The sequence below is a fragment of the Cryptomeria japonica genome, chromosome 9 (assembly GCF_030272615.1).
Source record: "Cryptomeria japonica chromosome 9, Sugi_1.0, whole genome shotgun sequence".
Classification (NCBI taxonomy): domain Eukaryota; kingdom Viridiplantae; phylum Streptophyta; class Pinopsida; order Cupressales; family Cupressaceae; genus Cryptomeria; species Cryptomeria japonica.
The window spans coordinates 478,075,454-478,095,486 of NC_081413.1; the positions used below are offsets into that span (position 1 = coordinate 478,075,454).

The 20,033-nt window shown below is 35.4% G+C and overlaps 1 protein-coding gene across 1 annotated transcript in view; it reads right to left on the minus strand.

The window, feature by feature from the left end:
* Positions 1-19,163, minus strand: part of LOC131075977 (uncharacterized) — a 53,752-nt gene extending 34,589 nt beyond the window's left edge. Inside the window, exons 1-6 of the mRNA XM_058012988.2 lie at positions 18,765-19,163; positions 16,824-17,762; positions 16,324-16,627; positions 15,889-16,168; positions 4,650-4,757; positions 4,149-4,427 (exon numbers count right to left, since the gene is read on the minus strand). Of these exons, the coding sequence (XP_057868971.2) occupies positions 4,149-4,427; positions 4,650-4,757; positions 15,889-16,168; positions 16,324-16,627; positions 16,824-17,762; positions 18,765-19,059 (2,205 nt within the window). The 5' untranslated portion in view covers positions 19,060-19,163. The remainder of the gene's footprint in view (positions 1-4,148; positions 4,428-4,649; positions 4,758-15,888; positions 16,169-16,323; positions 16,628-16,823; positions 17,763-18,764) is intronic.
* Positions 19,164-20,033: the final 870 nt, after the last annotated feature.

Genomic DNA, 20,033 nt, shown 5'->3' on the forward strand with positions numbered 1-20,033 from the left:
CAAGGAGGCCATTAGATTCATTTATGCAAGAGTTAAGGATAAGTATCACTCCATTTGGGAAATCATTGATGGACGATGGCACCTCCAACTTCACAAGCCCCTACATGCAGTTTCTTATTTTCTCAATCAAACAATCCAATTACACCTTGATTTTAAGACGAATGAGGAAGTTTTGAGTGTGCTCTACATAGTCATATAGAGCAGATAGTGCTTGATTCTGTTGTTGGAGCACAAATAGTCACTGAGATTGATATCTTTAGACTTACACAAGGAAATCTATTTGAACAACATTTATGCAAGGCAACTCAATTAACATTGCAACCAGGTAAAAATCTATTAAGGGTATAACTTGAGTTTAAAAATTAATATTTTTTCTTTTTTTTTACATTATTATTATGGAAACTTAAAGTTGGATGAGATTGATTTTTTTCCTAATCTCAGATGCATGGTGGGAAAGATTTGGTGCTAAGGTACAAAATATTCAGAGGATTGTAGCTTGAATCTTAAGCCAACCATGCAATGCTTTAGGTTATGAGCAAAATTGGAGTATGTTTGAGCACATTCCAAGAAGCATAATAGATTGTCAATGAAGAAGTTGAATAATCTAGTTTATGTTCATTACGACCATCCCCTTTGCCACAAATAGATTTTGGGCAATCACTTATTACCCACCATACTAGAGGAGGTTTATTCGGAATCAGGTTGGATCAGTGAAGTTGAGGATCCTATCTTTAGTGATGAGGACCTTAATTGGGTTGATCAACTGGCTAGAGAGGTAGAGACAGTAGCCATGGCAGGGGAGGAGGAGAGAGCACAAGCAAAAACCTTGGATGTTGGTGTGAGTGTCACTGAGACATAGGTAGATATCATGGCTACATCATATCATCCACGACCTATCTTAGACGCCCACACAAGATTTTCGTAATATTGGGCCAACTGTCGAGTGATGTAGGCTCCTATGAGCCATCGACTTCTAGTCTTTGTTTTGATATTTCTTTTGGATGCCATGGATTTCATATTCCATAAGTTTTGTAAACATTTAACAATATTTATATATCTAAATGTGTTATTTCATTTAGCTAAAATTTGTGCTTGTACTTATGTGATCGATGTATTCTTGTGTTTGTGATCAAAGTAGCTTCTATTGATGAGTTTGTTGTGTCTTTAAGGTTTATTTATTACAGAGTGCATGAAACAAGTTTTAAATCCTCAAAAATCTCTTAATTTCATGGGTTTTTTAATTTGTTGAGTGTTTGTCTAGTCTAGGTGTCGAGTTTGAGTCTAGGTCAAATATTGGCTTGCTGAGTTTTGGGCAAGTCCGAGTCTTGTAACACTGGTATAGAGTATGTTTTTATTTATACACACTTTACTTGACATGAAATAACAAAATTAACATTTATCCTCTATTTTTAAAATCATTGCATTGTTGTTTAGCTTCCAATTTTTTCCCAAATTTTCCCTATTTTCAAACTAGATAATGAATTCCATTTAGTTGTTTGCAATGTTGTGTTGATGGAATGCTACTATGGTTTGACTAGGTTTCTTTGCTGACTCTTTTTGTGTTAAAAGTTGGTCTTATGTTATATCAAGAATTAAAAAATGTAAGTTTGTAATAGGGAATCTCCAATATAACAAGAACATGGTTGTATTTAGTATAGTTACAAGACTCATCCAAACTCAGCAAATCCCTAAGTTGGCAAAGTGAACTAAGGCTTAAAGAATAAGGACATAAGTACCCAACAAGTCCTAGCATTAAGACTCGATCAAGTTAAGAGTGAAAAATAAATTGAAAACACTCATACCTAAATTTGTGATAGTTGGGTGTTTTTTAAAGGGTTTGGAGGACTCGCAGAGCTTATTAATAATAATACTATTATAAAAAATGGCATCCACCATAAAGGTATATGTGACCCCATTGGTTGTGTCACACCCAAACCCCCACTCTAGTTTTGAAAAAACAACAAAATAAAAAGAAAAACTGGGCCATGTTAGATGAAAAAACAATATTCTTTCAACTTCTTCCCTATTAAATCCCAAGTAAATGAATTACTTTATAATATAAATTTTCCACATCAATCCCTAACCTAAGTAACGCCCCTATTGTTGTACTCATTGATCAATGCATACTTGTACTTGTTGATCAATGGATACTTGAGTATGCAATTAAATTAGCTTCTAATTGATAAGTTTATTTTGTCTTCAAAGTTGATATAATGAAGGGTGCTTAAAAACTTTAAATCCTAAGAATTTGAATTTGTCAAATCTGAGTGTCAAAACCAAGTCAAAAAACAGCTTGTCAAATCCAAGCCGAGTCCAAGTCTTGTACCTATGGTATTTAGTATAATATGATTGCGGAATTGAAGACAGTAAGTGTCTTTCATAACAAGGGAAAAAAATCTTTGTTGCCGAAGACAGCCTGTTTTAGCAACTTGCATGATTTAATCACTTTCATGTGTTAACAAAAGGAACTTCAACAGATTCCATGTTGTTGGATTCAGGATGGTAGAATGTGAATAATCTACACATATAAAAACCAAGGTAAAGCTACCAACTGATAAATATGTGAAAAAGGTAGATGAAACTTTGCATGGGCAGTAGGTAGAGAACTTTATTTGTCTCACTTTTACTAGTCCTTAGATAAACTATGCGATGGGCATTTGATTCTCCATTTTTTACTTCATCAAAGTTTGTAATTGGAATGCAATAAGAAATTTCTAAGTTTCTGGCACATATAAATGAGCCTTTGCATTGTGACATTGTGTTTCTAGAAGGCAGTGATTTCAGGTTGGCTGAATACACAAATTCTGGCTGGGCTAGTCATCTGGATGATAGAAAATAAAAAACAGGATGTACTAATTATTTCAAATCAAAACTGATTTCATAGGGAAGTACGAACAGTGCCTTGAGGCTCTTATTGAGAAGATATAGAGCCTATACAAAATATTCAATGAATGAAACTGTTTTGTTATGAAGAACCTCTGAACATTTAAAGATATATCATCACTTTCATCCAGGGTGTTATCATGTGTGTCACTATTTAATCACACAGTTGACCTTGATCTCTAGGCTAAATCCTTTAGACTAAAGGATTAAGACGCTTCCTACCTGTCTGACATTGAGCGTCTGTCAATGAAGTTAATCCTTCTATGCTTTAATTTGAAAATCTTCTATGCATAGGATTGATACTTCCTTCCTTCGTCTCCAAAATGCAATTGGTCACTTTGTCTGTAATTGTCCTTAACATGCTAAATTCAATTCATAAAACCTTCATTGTAGACTTGAAGGTTTTATTATTTATACAACATGAAAAAACACAACCATCAGGAGCAACTGCTAAAAAATTTCATTCACTGTAAATACAATGATTGAATGTGGACACATTACTCTGCTTGTCACATCAATAATGCATAAATGAGATTAGGAGTAACTTGACAATGAACCTCATTTTGTTGGTGATTAGTAATTCCTCTAATTGCAGATTCATTGTAAACAAATGGCTCACATACCAAGCCATCCTAAAAAATGGAGGATAAAGTAAGCTCTCCCACTAAGATTCAGTTTTATGCTCAAGCTTGAGCCTTCTGCATTGTATTCATTAAGGCTGGTACCAATGTTAGAGATTTAAGAGCTAAGAGAAGCTGTATTAGAGATTTAAGAGCTAAGAGAAGCTGTACAGCTGGAGAACTACCGGAGACCAATCCTGAAATCCAACATAGTCCTTTATTAAGTTGTTTTCAACTCCAGAGCTTACTTTTCATCTTTATCCTAGCACAATGAAATATTTTGGTCATCTCTGGTTGTTAACATTATGTGTTTACTTGTTTTCTTCTATTATCCTGGAGCATGTACTCCTTGCTCAAGAAATACTAGCATTCTAACCATTGGATGCCAATAAACACTAAAATTTTCACTATATGGTGATTTACTGTGGCAAACAGATAAGTGGGAATAAGTCTGATGCATATACTGACAACTACTAGATACAGGGCTGTCAAAACAATTCCTTCTCGTGCAAAGGACAAACAAGTGCCAGACAATTCCAAATTGCAATAAGAAAGATATGTAAGAATTTTTTTGTCTATGTTATCTATTGCAAACATCATGAATAAATCATTAAAGATTTCTCAAGACATGAAATCAAAACTTACATTTCCAGAGCAAAGTTCAGCCAAGATACAGCCAAGCGACCAGATGTCAATTTTTTGATCATATGGGAGACCCAGAATAACTTCTGGGGCACGGTAAGAACGTGATTGTACGTATGAACATAAATTATCTGTTTGAAAACAGCTGCTTCCCAGATCTATAACTTTTATTTCACACCGACTGTAACTCTTTACAAGAATGTTTTCAGGCTTCAGGTCACAATGAATAAGTCCCAAACCATGCAAGAACTCCAAAGCCTCCAAGCACTGGCGAGCTATTAACTGCACATGGAAATGTACATGAACATTTTCAGAGAAGCCCTCCAGAATAGACTCAATATACATAATAACAAAATTCCAAACTGCATATGGGAAGGGAGATGTGCAAGCATATAATAGGCCTTCAGAAAGCTAATATTTGGGACACATTTGAGCAGCAAAGAAAAAACATTTAATAATATTAGATATGCATTCAGAGAAAAATAAGATATTAACAGAACACACCTGTAAACGGGCCATGGTAAAATAAGCTTCCCCTTCCGATTCTTTATTGAATTTTTGAAATTCATACAAATTAGCTCGTAGCAATTCACATACAATGAAAAGATGTTCCTGCACATGTTGAGAGTTCACCAGCTGTGTAAGATTTTGATCAGAAAATATGCTAGCTCATTGGGGTCTCCAAGGTCAATAAAACACCATGATAAAAAAGACTTAAGAAAAAAACAAATCAGCCTTACATTCCTAAAGGAAAGTTGTTTAGGTACTGAAAAGAAATAGTAAGAGATGTCTGCTCGGTTCCAAGGCACAATCATCAAGATAAAAGCAAAAATACAAGGTTTATAAGAGCTGAAAGGAAGAATGAACTAGGAGTGTTATACAAAGGAAGAGCTGAACTCCGTAGTAGGATAGTCAGAGGTTGATTCCATTGACCAGTTCCACTTGTATCATACTCCATTAGAGCCATTCCCATTTTGTGACTGTATTGAGTTCTTTTAGTACTAATCCCCAGAGGAAACCATTTCCATAGTGGAATTCTCCCATAATGGATTTTGCCGGGGTAAATTTTTGAATTGCCAGTATTCTTATATGTATGTGTATCTAAACTCACTTCCTTTCATGTTCTTCATGGTCATTCTCATGGAATGAAAGGTCTCGTGGAATAGAACAGCACTTTAAGCATTTGCACAGGAAATAATGGATGAAATTGTAATCCATATAGGTGTGGATGTATGGGGAAGCTAATTATGTTGGGTTTCAGTAGCAATTTGATGAATCAGCAACATGGCTCATCTTCTAAATTTCTTGTAGCAAAGTCTTCTCAAAATTTACAGATCAGATTTCAACCACAATAAGAAGCTTGCTTTTCCTACATTTGGCATTGAACCATCAACAATTTTTGTAATCTAATGAGATCATTGCTGTACTTTACTGTTATTGACATCTAAGCTTGATATGATGTGAGATCAACTTGTTGGGATATTGAAACCTTACCATATGAGCATGGATAGAACTTAAAAATATGTCGCTTGTTTTTCTCAACCTAATCATGCACATTGTTTTCACCTACTTTCTTCAGAATTCTTGGTTTTGAACAGAAAATCACAAACAACAGCAAACCATTGATTGTCTAAATTTCCATCTTTTTCTATATTGATTGTTTATGAATCAAACCATATAGAACATTACAAATCTAATGTGAATTACCTAATATAGCTCTCATATTAGTAAAAGGAAACGAATCTAGGTTAGTAGATTTGCTTGTTTGGAAGGATAAGAAGATAGACTTTTAAAGTTTTGTAGACATATAAATTTTCAAGAGTATTACCCTCTTAGTCCATTGTACAAAATAATTTTCTTTCAATATGAAACCTTCCATATCAAATAAGGTATCATCCATATACCAAAACTCTTCTTTGCAACAGATCTCTTGTGCTTGAATAGTAGCTGGTATTTTGCATCAGTTATTAGAATAGGTCATCTAAAAAGAAAAGAAAAAAAGGAAAATTACATTAATTTGCACAGATGACCAAATTAAGCTCATAGTAATTGAAGCAAAACTTGTGAAAAAATCGTGAAACTTGTGTAAGTACTTACAAGCCAAATATTGGTGTGAGTACTGACAAGCCAAATATTGGTATGAGTGACTTGCCCAATAACTTGCTGCCGAGTTTTTCTAAAACCTCACAGCATTTCCCTCATAACTCACCAGAACCCTACAATTTTTCAATAAAAACTCACCCAAAAGACTATAATGCTTTTTTTTATAGCCTAGAGTTAAAAAATTTAGTCGATTTTCATTTTCACATTTTATGGAATGGATGGCGCAGTGAGCTTAGGATTGGTGCCTAGCAAATCATTTTTTTTCCCTTTCACTTTCCCAATTTTGACTTTCACTTTGTCCTTCCTTTGCTTGCAAATAAATTGAGGGAATGTCCCTGTAGGCTTGAAATTCCGTAGTTTAAAAATTAAATCTTTTAAAAAAATTGAAGCTCAACGATCAGCCAAGACAAGAGACAATAATGGATAAATCCTTTCTATGTTGAAAATGTTGATATATCGATACATGCTGAAAGTTTAAACAACCCATGAGATGTAATTTTCATAGTTTAACATCCTTTCATTTGAAGTTAAAATTAAATGACCAACCAAGACAAGAGACCATAATGGATAAATCGTTTCTATGCTGAAAGTGTTGATAGATTGATACATGTCAAAAGTTAATATGACCTGCAAGCTATAATTTTCACAATTTAATATCCTTTGATTCCTTTCTATGCTCAATCCTGAAAGTATTGATTCAAAATTTCAAAGATCAATAGAGTGGAAATTATATGAATTTTAAAGTTTTGTTCATAATATATATTGCAAGTTTAAATGACCTAAAAGCTTGAATTTTCACAGTTATAACTATGGAAAATTCAAGCTGGCAGCTCATTTAAATTGCAATATGAACAAAATTTCAATTAAATGAGTTGCAAGCTTGAATTTTCAGAGTCATGACTAGAAAAATTCAATCCTACAGGTCATTTAACCTTGCACTGTGAACAAAATTTCAAAGATTCATATAATTTCCACGTCTGACATTCTATTGATCTCTAAATCAACACATTCAGCATAGAAGCTCATATGTTTTCAAAGGTTGAATTTTTTTTTTGGACTATGATATGTATTAAACTCTAATTTTGATTTATATATGATGGAAATCAGTAATATTTGTGTTTTTGAAGAATGTATTTAAAAAAGTAAATATTTTCAAATGTTCAATAAATTTGTCGAGTTTTTCCTAAGTTTTTACCAAATCCCGAGTTTTAAAACATTTTGGGTCTGTTGAATTGTTGCCAAGTCCAAGTTTTTCAATTATTGAAGGTATAACCACTTATGAAAGGGAGATAGAAATTGAATAGAACTCAAAAGTAACTGTTCTTTTTAGCAGCGCTCTCCTTATTGAACAAATTTTTACTCAAATTGTTCTTTGACCAAATACTACATCTTCCATTATATCCCCTAGCAGCCTATATCTATACTTTGCATTTTCATTTCTTATTCATATCTTTATCAATATCTATACCAGTTGTTGGATTCTCATAGCCTTAAAAAAATTTCAATATGTTTTGCTGACTTCCTATTTCACTTTCTTTTACCGATCCACCAACACTTCTAAGAGCATTTACAATTTCATTTACTCAATGAATATAGCCTTCAATGTTTTCATCATCAAACATTCTCACATTCTCGAACTTGTGCTTTAGATTTGTAATCTTGGCTTGCTTTGTCTTCTCATCACCTTCAAATACACTCTTTAACTTATCCCAAATTTCTTTGGCTGACTTGGCCCCTGTGACTTTGCTGAACACTGCATCATTCAAGAAAGTGACAATTGCAACTATAGCCTTTGCATTACTCTCATATGCTTTGATTGTAGGACCATTCTGAGGAGTAATATAACCCTTAATGCTTTCCCAAATCTCAACCGACATAGCAACCAAATGATATTCCATCCTTTCTCTCCAATAAGCATAATTTGTGCCATCAAACTTTGGAGCCTTGAATGTGTAGTCCTATGCCATCTTGAACCTTCCTCAAGCAGTTAAGCTTCTTAAGAGGAACTTAGCTCTGATACCAACTATTGAACACACCAAAGGATTGAGAGGGGGGGTGAATCAGTCAGGACCTCAAAAGTACTTAATTTTTTATCTTCAAAATTAAAACCACAAGCATATAATTACAACAGAAATAAAACATGAAAGCATAAAGCACAACAAACACATGACCACCAGATTTATGTGGAAAACCCAAGCAAGGAAAAACCACAATGAGAATCAAACTCACTATAAAAATAATTTGTTACAATGTTGCCTCTGGAACCTACTAGTCCTGAGAGGACTTGCAGAGCTAAGGCGCACAACCTTAGGGCAAGCTACAATTGACTTGCAAAGCTGAAACACATTGTTTTCGGGCAAGATACAATTGTCTTGCAAAGCTGAAACACATTGTTTTCAGGCAAGATACAGAAAGTTGCCAAGAGAGTCACTGTCTTCCGACAAAGAAAGGAATACCTGAGTTGAAATGAACAAGATCTCTTGATCATGAAATTGTCCTTGAGCTACTGAGTCAAGCGACCAATATCATGGCAAACACATTTGACATCAAGTACTATCACTAAACACTATCACACTGAAGATATCATCATCAAAGCTCTTCACAACAGTCTTTCGCACATCTCCACTACCAAATCAGCTTGCAAATCATTCACACCCATTGCACATCAATTCACACACATTCCACACCTTCACTTATACATTTGCACTCCTTTATATACAAGATAATTATCAAAACCCTTAACTAGGTTTGCCACAAATAGAATAAACAATATTACATATATTTGGCCACCCGGACCAATAACAGCCATTGCAGTCCAGTCCAAGAGATAAAGAGGAACCAAAATATCATAACACATCTCTTTCAAACAATTCCAATGAACTGCACACAATAATACATCTGCCAAGGTCGGCATCAAATGAAATGTGTAGATAAGCATTAAAGCACATTAGCTAGTCAGCCAAAAAAAAATCTCCAATGCAGATCTACACATGCCATGGTGAGACCTAAAACATTAACCATACTCATCCTCCAAATAAAATCCGAACCAAAAGAATATGATCCAAGTAGGATACAATATCACAGTCAGTCAAAAACTAGACTAGTTGACAACACAGAACTCAAAACATCATAACTCCATTTGCCAATCAAATTATCACCTAGAAATTGAAGTGGAACACTGCACGGATGACATGAACAAATCCTTCAAACCGCAACACACGAATCCACATATCTAAAAGCCACCAGGCATTCTCCAGACCTGTTCTAATAGATAGCCTTACTATTAGAAATAGCACCAACCAACTCTGCCAACTGAGCAGTACAGGACCTGCAAATTTGATAGTGCAATATATAAAGAACATGGACATCATATTCACGACCATAGCACATAATCTTCACATATTGGATGAATGCAAAGCATTCTTCCAATAAGACATTAAATATTGTTTCTTGCATATTGAAACTTCTACTGTACCACCCTTCTGGAAATACTACAACATTTTCACAAGACAATTCAGCAATATAAGAACACATAAATACTCTTTCCTACATATTGGAACTTCCACTACACCATCCTACACCATCCTTACTTCAACATCAACGACAACACAAGTATCAATACCAAAACACATAAATACTCTTTCTTGCATATTGGAACTTCCACTACACCATTCTTACTTCAACATCAACAACATAGGATAAGTTGACATCAATGGCAACATAGGACTGGTTAACATCAATGACAACAAAGCACAGCAACTCAAGTTTCCAACACACCTCACTACAACTGTTTAGACTTTCCTTCCAAGATGTGGAGTCTTCAGATCAAAGGAGCAAAAACTTTCAAATTTGTTCATAGATCACACCAAATAGACAGATATTTACATCCTTTAGAGCCAGTTGAACAAGTGAAGGATGGGGTAAGCAAAAGATAGGGTTGCATTTACATCAGCACAGGGCGATCTGAAAGGGAACAAGATCAAAATTTTGAGAAAGGATTAATCTATCTAGATTAACGACACTTGCACTCAGTTTTAACACTAGCCAATCACCATTCAAACCCAAATCCACCATTGGATAGGATAGTGCCCTCATCGCTGAAAGGAGAGCTCAAATCTGTAAATGTTTATTTTCGTTGTAAACCCTAGATTTTCCTACAGTCATTCATCAGTTTGTAAGGGTGGATTCACTACCAGATCACTAAAATTCAGTTCCAATTGTGTACCTAAAATTCTATTGCAAATTTAAAATATATAGTAGTCTTGTTGAGTCATCTTTCCTCGGCATCTTTTTTCAGATCTGAATTATAGAACACCAATTTGATAGCTAAAATTGCTCAACTGTTCAATTCTCTGTTTCATAAGGGTACTGAGTAATAAGAGTGCATTTAGTTGTGACTGTGTATATGTAATGTCCCCTAATTGTGAATACCCTAAATTTGCCATAATTCTCTATTTCCAAATAAATAAACAGGGTTAGAAAATACCTTTCACCTAATGGAAACCCTGCAAACAGATTAGAAACCATTTACAACAATAATTTCAATAAGCAGATTATCATAATTAAGCATTCTTAAATTTATGGCAAAATTATCAATTCTATCATAAAGCATTTAAATATATTTGGAAGGCACAACAATAAGAAAGCATGGGAGAAAGTGACTTCAATGGGGTGTCTCGGATCCTCTACCCTAGGCCCAAGAGTGGATATACCATCCCTCTTGGCCTCATGTGGCCCATGCCATCCATATGAGGTGGTCTACCTAGTGAGGTGTCCACTTTTCATTCTCCCTCATCTTGCCAACCATTTCCCTCTCCCTATGATTGGACTTCTTGTGTTGATTCACCATAATAGGGGGATGAGGTTACAAACTTACAACAGGGTGCCCTGAAAGCCCATCTCTCCTAAGCCCAAAGGCAGTACCCTTTATACCCCCTTGGCCTCATGGGACTATCTAGTCGCCACCTTGAGGTGGCTTACCTAGGAGAGTGCCCCATCACCGTACCCCTCTTGCAATCCTTATATCCTCTACCATGGTTGGTAACATTCAAAACATATGAAAGATTCCAATATCATGCATATATTTTACATATAATAAATAAATTGCAAAAAATCATAAATCAGATGATAATTAATGTTTACTATGTTATATGTATAACAACATTCTATTGTCTTCGGACATGTAGTGTCGCGGTTAAAACACTTCATTGGTGAAGCGGCCACCAAGGTTCAAATCCCTGCTGGGCCATTGTGCTCGCAAGGCATTGTGCCTTCGTTGGGTCGTTGTGCTCGTGGATTTGAACAAGTGAAGTGTGGGGATGAGGTCCCCCATTTGTGGCCTCACTGGTTCATAGCTCCAGGTCAAAAAGCGTTCACGTGGAGCCGGAGGGCGTGTCGTGCCAGCGTCACCAGTCACGTTAAAAAGTTTACCAGGCATAGTTTTAAAATAAAATTAAAAAAACAACATTGTATTATTCAATCATTAGAGTGCAAAGGTATATTTATTAATGCAGCATTTATTCTGTTATGCATAGGGAAACTCATACCAAACAGTAATACTCAATTGAACTGTTGAATGTTTAATGTCTTATCAAATATCAAGTGATTGATTGATTGGATGAATTCGTTTGATTGTATGTGTGATGGATCAAAATGGAATCAGGTAGTTTAGGGCCTAATCCGACTTTCATTCATACATTGGAATACGAAAGCACCTAAGGAAGTGATCCTCTTTGACTAACTCTTGCAATAGAGAGTCAATGGATACTTTTAGGGTTTCTATTCCTTCGTTGATATGAAAGGGAATGTGCTAAATGTAGGAGAATGCGAAGCTTAAGCAAGTAAAATAAATGAAAACATCTATAACAATGATGACAATCTAACATAGAAGCATAATCAAGACAAAAAGTACAAATCTCAGAATAGGGATCTGATATGCACCTATGACACAAAACTGAGCTTGATTTGATAGGACTAGGGTGTTGGGTCTCAAAGACCAGACTAAACTGCAAACTAGAGGCAAAGTTGCAGGACTCTGCGAGTCTGGCCCAAGCTCTATGAGTCTAGAGGTGGGTCGACTCTGTAGAGTCCAGAGAACTATGGACTCAGGCTCGGCCGAGTCTGGTCGGATGTGCTCAGACTCGCAGAGTCTCTCAGACTTGGCAAACTCGCCAAGTCCTGAGCCTGGGGCTCAACGCCGAGCAAGACCCATAAAGAAAAAAAAATTAAAAAATGTTTGTTTTAATAAATTATTGTTGTATCTTTGTGTTTGAAAGCAATGACATGTTATTATGATGTAAACAAATTTCAAATCATTTAGGTTTATGAGCAAACCATTTCCAATCAGAAAATACATTGTAAGAACTAGAAAACATTTGATAAATTGCTTTGAGTTGAAGCAAAAAGTTGGGTCAAAATTTGGTAGGCTTTTTACAATGATATCAGGGCAGAGTATCCTGCCAGCCTATTTAAGTTGTAAGCATGGCATCATTTAGTGAAGAAGAGTTGGTCAATAAATTTTTTAATGTGAAAGGTAAACTCAAACATTTATCTCAGCCAAAAGATGTAGTTATTAGCACCATAGAGGAAGGTAGAGGGTTGTTTGCATGAGGAGACCCATTGGAGGACCCCGAGCCCGAGGATGATGTGGATGAGGTGTTGATGTCATTGAGGCTGAGCCTGAGACACAGGTAGATATCATGGCTGCAAAACGTTCTAGGACCTATCTTAGGCGCACACGTAGGACGGTTGCAAGGTCAAGTGATCACTGATATTAGTTCCTTTGAGCCTTAGACTTCTAAGCTCTAGCTTTTATGTTGATATATGTTTTGAACTTTTGATGCCATGGATTTCATATTCCATGAATTTTGTAGACATTTGACACTATTTATTTTTCTAATGTGTTATTTAGTTTAGCTTATTTCCTTCAGCTCAAGCCTAAAATTTGCATTTATACTTATGTGATCAATGTAAACTTGTGTATGTGTTCAAAGTAGGTTCTATTTGATGAGATTATTGTGTCTTTAAGGTTTATTTACTATAAGATAAATGAAACAGGTTTTAAATCCTTAAAAATCTTTGAATTTCTTGGTTTTTCAATTTGTCGAATTTCCATCGAGTCCGAGCGCCAAGTCCGAGTCCGAGTCCAAGTCAAAAATCAGCTTGTCGAGTCCAAGCTAAGTCTGAGTCTTGTAACTATGACTGGAGGGATGAAATTTGAGCCTATCTGAGAACTTCCTGCAAAATCTGAGGCTGACTGAGGAGGACCAAGGCATGGAGTGCCCTTGTGGGCGTTGGGCACCCTGGTCCCTGAAATCCAGATCCAAATTCTAATACTAGGTTTGTGCCTGTCTACTAAGATCTCTAGGAAATTGACCACTCCAATGAAAACCTATAATTGCACTTGCAAGCTAGAAATTGGTATGTTTGTCGCTATATAGGATTTTGCCTTAGTCAAACCCCTTGTTTTGGTGATTTCCACCTCCACAAATAGCCGATATTGTATTGAAAAGTGTGTGTGCCCTAGAATCTCATGTGTTTGTAAGATTCCTATGAGCTAAATGCCAACTAGAGTTCTACCCCATGTTTTGAGTAAAAACCCTAAAATGAGTGTAATGTAAATGCTTCAAATCACAAATGCAATCTAAAGCAATAATTTAAATCTGAAAGTCAATGATGTATAGATCTGAAACTCAAATAGAGATATGAAAATAACATGAAACCATACCAAATCCTAAGGAAGAGGTACAAGTCAATCAACAATTGGTGATCACCTTATTATTCTTCGATATCTCCTAAAGCTTCCATGGTTGATAAACATGTTGATGAAGACTTGATTGATGAATGAATTTGCTGATTTAAACTTCACACAAAAGCTTCCCTTTCACTTCACAAGGATCTCCTTTCAAATTTCTAGATTAGGATCCTCAAATGGGGGAAAGAAAGGCTTTATATATGAAACCCTAATTTTAAATTTAATAATAGGCCGACTTAGAATTGATAAAAATTGACACAAAGTAGGATTTGAACATTATAATACTGCCAAATTAAAGCTCCCAAAATTCAAGGAAAAAGGTTTGGAACCGTGGTGGTACTGGTGACCACCGCAGTCCTATCAACTTATTTCTAAATTTCTAGGGATGCAAGATATCGCAATTATAAAGTCAAATCCAGCACGGTAGGTCAATTCAAGATGTGTAAATATGCGAAAATGTGCCTTGAAAATTGAAATTAGGACATTATTAGGATTAATTTAAAATAAAATAAAAAGGGGTGCACCTAGGGTTGAGGCCCAATTTTATAATGTGTGAATTAATGAAAGAGGACTTTAGATTTAATTAAATTAATAATTAAATGCCTAAAGAAGCCCTATAAATGCGAGATGCAATGGGACACACTAAGGCGGGTGCTATCCTAAGTGTGGAATTGGACAACCCTAATTAGGGGTGTACAATTTACGACACTACATTATGATTTGAGGTATTGGTGAGTGATAATGTAATGATGCACTAGTTTGATATATTGGGGAATGGTGATTGAATGAATGCTAATCTGATAGAATGATATGTTGAGATTGGAATGATTGGAATGATGATTGATAAGTGATCCTTGAATGATTTGGAATGATCTCTTTTATACTTCATTGGTGAAAGGGTCACCACCTTTCATAAGACTTGAGTCACCACCCTTCATTGCCACCTTTGAGAATAATAAATCATTCCCCAAGTTGATCTCCTTTGGATGTCCTCCTCAAATGAAACCTTCTCCCCTTTATACCTTCCCATGTGAGGGAGAGGTCACATCTCTTCATCATGCCTGCCCCTTGGCAAGAGACACAACCTTTCCCAATTAGCATCCTTTGAAATAGTACAACCCTTCATAATTCTTGCCCTTTGAAAGAGGCACAACCTTATCTACTTCCCATTCCTTCTTCCTTTATTAATCCTTCCTTGATTCACATACTTAATTCATTTCTTCCCTCCTCCTTATGCCATTCAAATGATCTCTTCCCCCTCTTATATCTCATTTTGAGAGAGTCGCAACTCTTCATTCCATGCATTTTGACCATTCATTAACTTAATTACATTTCAATTATATTATATTAATTTTTATTATGTTATATTTTAATTTATTATTATTATTTATTATTAAACCCTATTTCAAAATGGGGACATTACAGTGTATCTTAGCAGCCAAAGCCAAAGGTCACCACATGATGTAACTAATTCCCATACACTGCCCGTTCTTGATTCCCATTGGGCATTATGTTCTATTCCTTCCAAAAAAAGGTAGTTGCTCTACTGATCTGACCCACATTACAAAGATCCAGACTACATATGCACTCCAACCACAATGTTAACAATATTAAGTTTATTGTATTACTGTCCATTCAGGTATTGTGCTCATCAAGGTCATTGTTGTGGTTCGGTACAAAAGATATTTTTTCATGTTCAGCAGAAAATTTCATAAGAATTTCTTCTATCAACAAAAGTCCAAATAATGGTTCCAATTTTTTCTCTAAGGATGTAAACCTCACATCAATTATACGTATTATAAAGTAATTGATTACCCACATTACAATAATACATAACTTGATCATTTAGGAAAACATAAATATAAAGAGGCCTCAAAAGAAGCTTACCTTGTGATAGAAGTAATCATATAGACGCAGTATGTGGTATTTGTCTGCAGGATCATGTTTATTGACATATTTAAGAATTTTGATTTCGTCCAGGCTCTGGTCAAAAAAATCTTTATTGTTTTTTATTATTTTCATGCAAACATCTATTCCACTGTGCAAGTCATGTGCCTGTATGGCTTTACTGAATGCAGCTGACCCCAGGTATTCACTCACATGATATCGACCAGCTATGATAGAACCTATCACAACAGTAAGATCTTTATCCTCTTCAAATCCAGTCCTGTCAAAATATGAACAAAAGAGAAGAACATTAAAAGGTTAGGAATATTAAATTGGTTAAAACATAATGTGCAAAAATACACTATGAATTTGATCAAACAGTAATAAAGACAATAAAATCTTTTATCTAGCACAGTAAAAAATGAGCTGCCAGACCTGTTTTTCCTATGTATAATTGTCAGATCAAATTCTTCGTATTCTTCTTCTTCACTTTCTGTGTTCTGAATTTGGTCTTGCATAGTTTCTACTTCCTCTTCCTCATCAACTACAAATTCTTCATAGGCTGACTCTTTAGGTAAATCCTCTTCCATTTCGTCTTCCCCTTTTGTTTCCATGCAAAGATAGTGATTTATGCTCTGGGAAGACAAATTTGAATGTTCAAAAAGACCCATACTGAGAGTTTCTTTGCTACTTGCGCTGCTGCTACATGGAGACTCGTCACCCTTGAATTTCTGATTGGCTACATTTTGAACAGAAGTTGCAGTATCAGTGCTTGGCTCATCAATATTATTTAGTATTTCTAGAGAAAATCAGAGATAGGGGTTGCATTCTTTATGATTCAGAAGGGTTTGTCAAGAGTCAAAACTCAAAATAATTCAAAGAAACTAAAACATATACAATTAGCTGAATAAACAAAAAATGAATATTTCTCTTACTTGTACTTAAATCCAGTTCAACCAATGGTTCATGCAAATCTTGCCTGGGCGGTTGCATTTCCAAAATATGCTTTGATGACTTTTTATGGCGTGCATGATCCCCATGTTGATCTGTATCGCCATCTGCACTAGGCCTTACAGTTGTGTTCTCTGAGACAAGATGTCGTATTCCAGATGCATACAAACACTCCTTAAAACTTGACCTTTGAAAGTACAAATCATGTGTAGATTCTTCCATATCTAACTCTTTCCTTGTTGGATTTTCCATATCTCCAATAATTTTGGGTCCGATGCATTCATTTCCTGAAACTACCGCATCACTGCTGATTAATATACTCTCTGGTCTTGCTGATTCAAAAAATGTACCATAATGTTCTATTGAGCGATGATACTGTCCTTTGCCACAATCAACCAAAACTTTATCACTAAATTTCACCTGCTTTTCCTTGCTCAGATGCTGCAAGGGATCACTCATCGTTAACACTTCCATAGCTTCTGGATTTGTGAACTCTCTTTTATGAAACTGCAAACTATTGTTCTCAAGGATAGTCATATCATCAGGCTGTGCTCTTTCTTTCCGCAGATTCTCCTCCGTGGGGAGACAAAGTTCTTCTTCCACAACAGACTTGATATCTCCATCCAGGTTTCCAAGATTCTCATCTAGGCTAAAGCAATTCTGCAACTTTTCCCGTTCATCATCACTAGGATGATGAATTTCGTGGGTCAAAAACCATGCTTTATCTTCAATTGGCTGTCTGTGGTATCCGAGATCATCATCATTTTCATATGTATCAGAATCCCAATGTTGCCTAGGATAATCAATTGCAGATTCACTCAAACAATCATCATCACGGGCTGTTGTAAATCCTGATAGTCGATCTGATGAATCTTCTGATATTCCCGGACTTGTTGATGACTTTCCGCATGGATATTTCATCCCTGAAAACATTTAGGCATTTGAAATAAGCGCCCAGAGACCAATAGTCATCATCATCTTGCCTTCAGAAGTGATCTCTACTAAAAAAATCTATATACAAGCTGTCAACCAGGGAAAATTGTAAGGGATCGGAATTCTTTAGCATGTTATGGTTGTCAAATTCTTCCAGTTAAATATTTTTTTTATAAATATCACAACGGAAAAATCTAGAGGTATAACATAGGATTTGCTATTAAAACTTGTATGCATTGGATAAGTTTTATAACTTGGGTCAAATTCATATGTTAATTAGTGTTTTTTTTATTAATTGTTCTCTGGGTAGAACTGCACTTTTCCTTACCATTTCGACTTCCAGTCCTTAGAGGAATACTTTTTCCGAAAATTGACTTATTCGGCGAGCCAAATTTGCAAAAAGAAAAAAAAGCCCAAACAAAATGCATCCTCTTGTGAATCCTACACAGAAAGGGGTTTAATTTAGCTTTAACTATCTGTATTGAAGATCAATCTCATACAGTTCTATGTAATCAATACTACAGTTATATGTCATCAATGCAGTCTGTTAACTAGTTTGGTCGAACGATTTCACTCAATTTGGACACACGAATAGACGAGAGAATTCGATGTCATTGTGATAAAAGCAACTCATTCTACCAAGCCACGACGAGTATTTTATCAACAGCATCACATCAGAAATCAAAAAGCCCGAGCAATTGAAGATTCTCTAAGGCATGCAGAATTAGTTCTTAAAAAGTTGTGTTGGGCAGGTTATGAGGCAAATTTGTTATGTCCAGAATTAAAGGTTTATAAACTCCTTATTAAAAAGTGGAACAGAATACCATCCATATTACGCTTTCAGCCATGGATGATAAAATTGCACATCAAAAAATGAAACAGAACAGAATTTTCACCCATTCTTACATGGAAATTAGAAGATGTTATTATGCTTTCACCGTACCTGATAAATTGCATTGAAAAGAAAATAAAAAGAGACTTTGTGCCAGTACCTGTGCAAAATCCATGTTGAACATCTAACGGGAAAAAGCCTTGTGGAGTATTTGCCAAGCTCAGAAATATGGCTGAATCGAAGCTTGTGGTAGAATTCTCCTCCTTGCATGAATCCAATCCGTTGCGATTATTTCCCGTTAATTGAAGGCGAACTGGTGGCAGTCTTGGAAGTTCATCAACAAGCGGAGGTGTCAAAGCCTTCATTTCCTGCAGCTCCGCTCGTAAAGCGGACTCTGCATCGCTCAAATTGTGTGCCTGCAAGAATTCCAAAATCACATCCACTGTGGTTTCCATCGAGGCTTCCCCTCATAACAATTGAAATGGTTTTTGATATGGTTTCCAAAGCAATCCACAGCGGTTGAGTAGGTGGTATACAGAACGGAAAAGAGGAAAAGCAAAAGGCTAAAACTACCGTCATGATTTCTTTTTCAAATACGCTCGTCACCATTTTTCCCACCTCGTGATGAAAATTGACTTTATTTGTTTGGTGCTGTCAACTGTCAATATTAACAGTCACCTCGGCTGGCTCACACCTACCCAAGATTTCCATGACGGGTTGACAGGCTCCTTTTAAAATTGAATAGCCATTAAAGGATTGTAATTTAATTGGCTTATAATATGGGATATGATTATGTCATTTATTAAGACTCAATTTCTTTCTTAAGGTGTAAGAGATAAAGAGATGAAGTTCTAGGTCGTTGAATTTTTTTGGAAGAAAAATATAAAGAATGAAGTTGAGATCATGTTATTTACAAGACTAGTATTACCCATATTCATAGGATATATTATACTTAAAATTATAAAATCTACACCTCAATTCATTACTTGAGGAATTCCAGACTCAAAATTATATAACTTATGTTTGGCTCATTAGTTGGGGAACTCCACACCCAAAATTATAAAACTTACAATTGACTCATCAATTGGGTAATTCCATGCCTTAAATTATAAAACTTACAATTGACTCATTAGTTGGGTAATTCCACACCTTAAATTATAAAACTTGGATTCAACTCATTTAATGTTATTTTGCCTAGTACAACATTCTTCATCCATTTTTCTAATTAACCTAATTTATATTTGTGATTGGTCGACTTATAATTGTGATTTGGAGAGTTGTTATATGTGGAAATAGATCCTCTTGTGGCAAGGAATGATAGCTATAGTGTTGGAAAGCTACTAACTTGGTGGAAAGTTGATGGAGGAAGATGAATTCCTAGTAATCAAATGAGGTAGGGATGGTATATTTTTTTATACTTGTCTTGGAC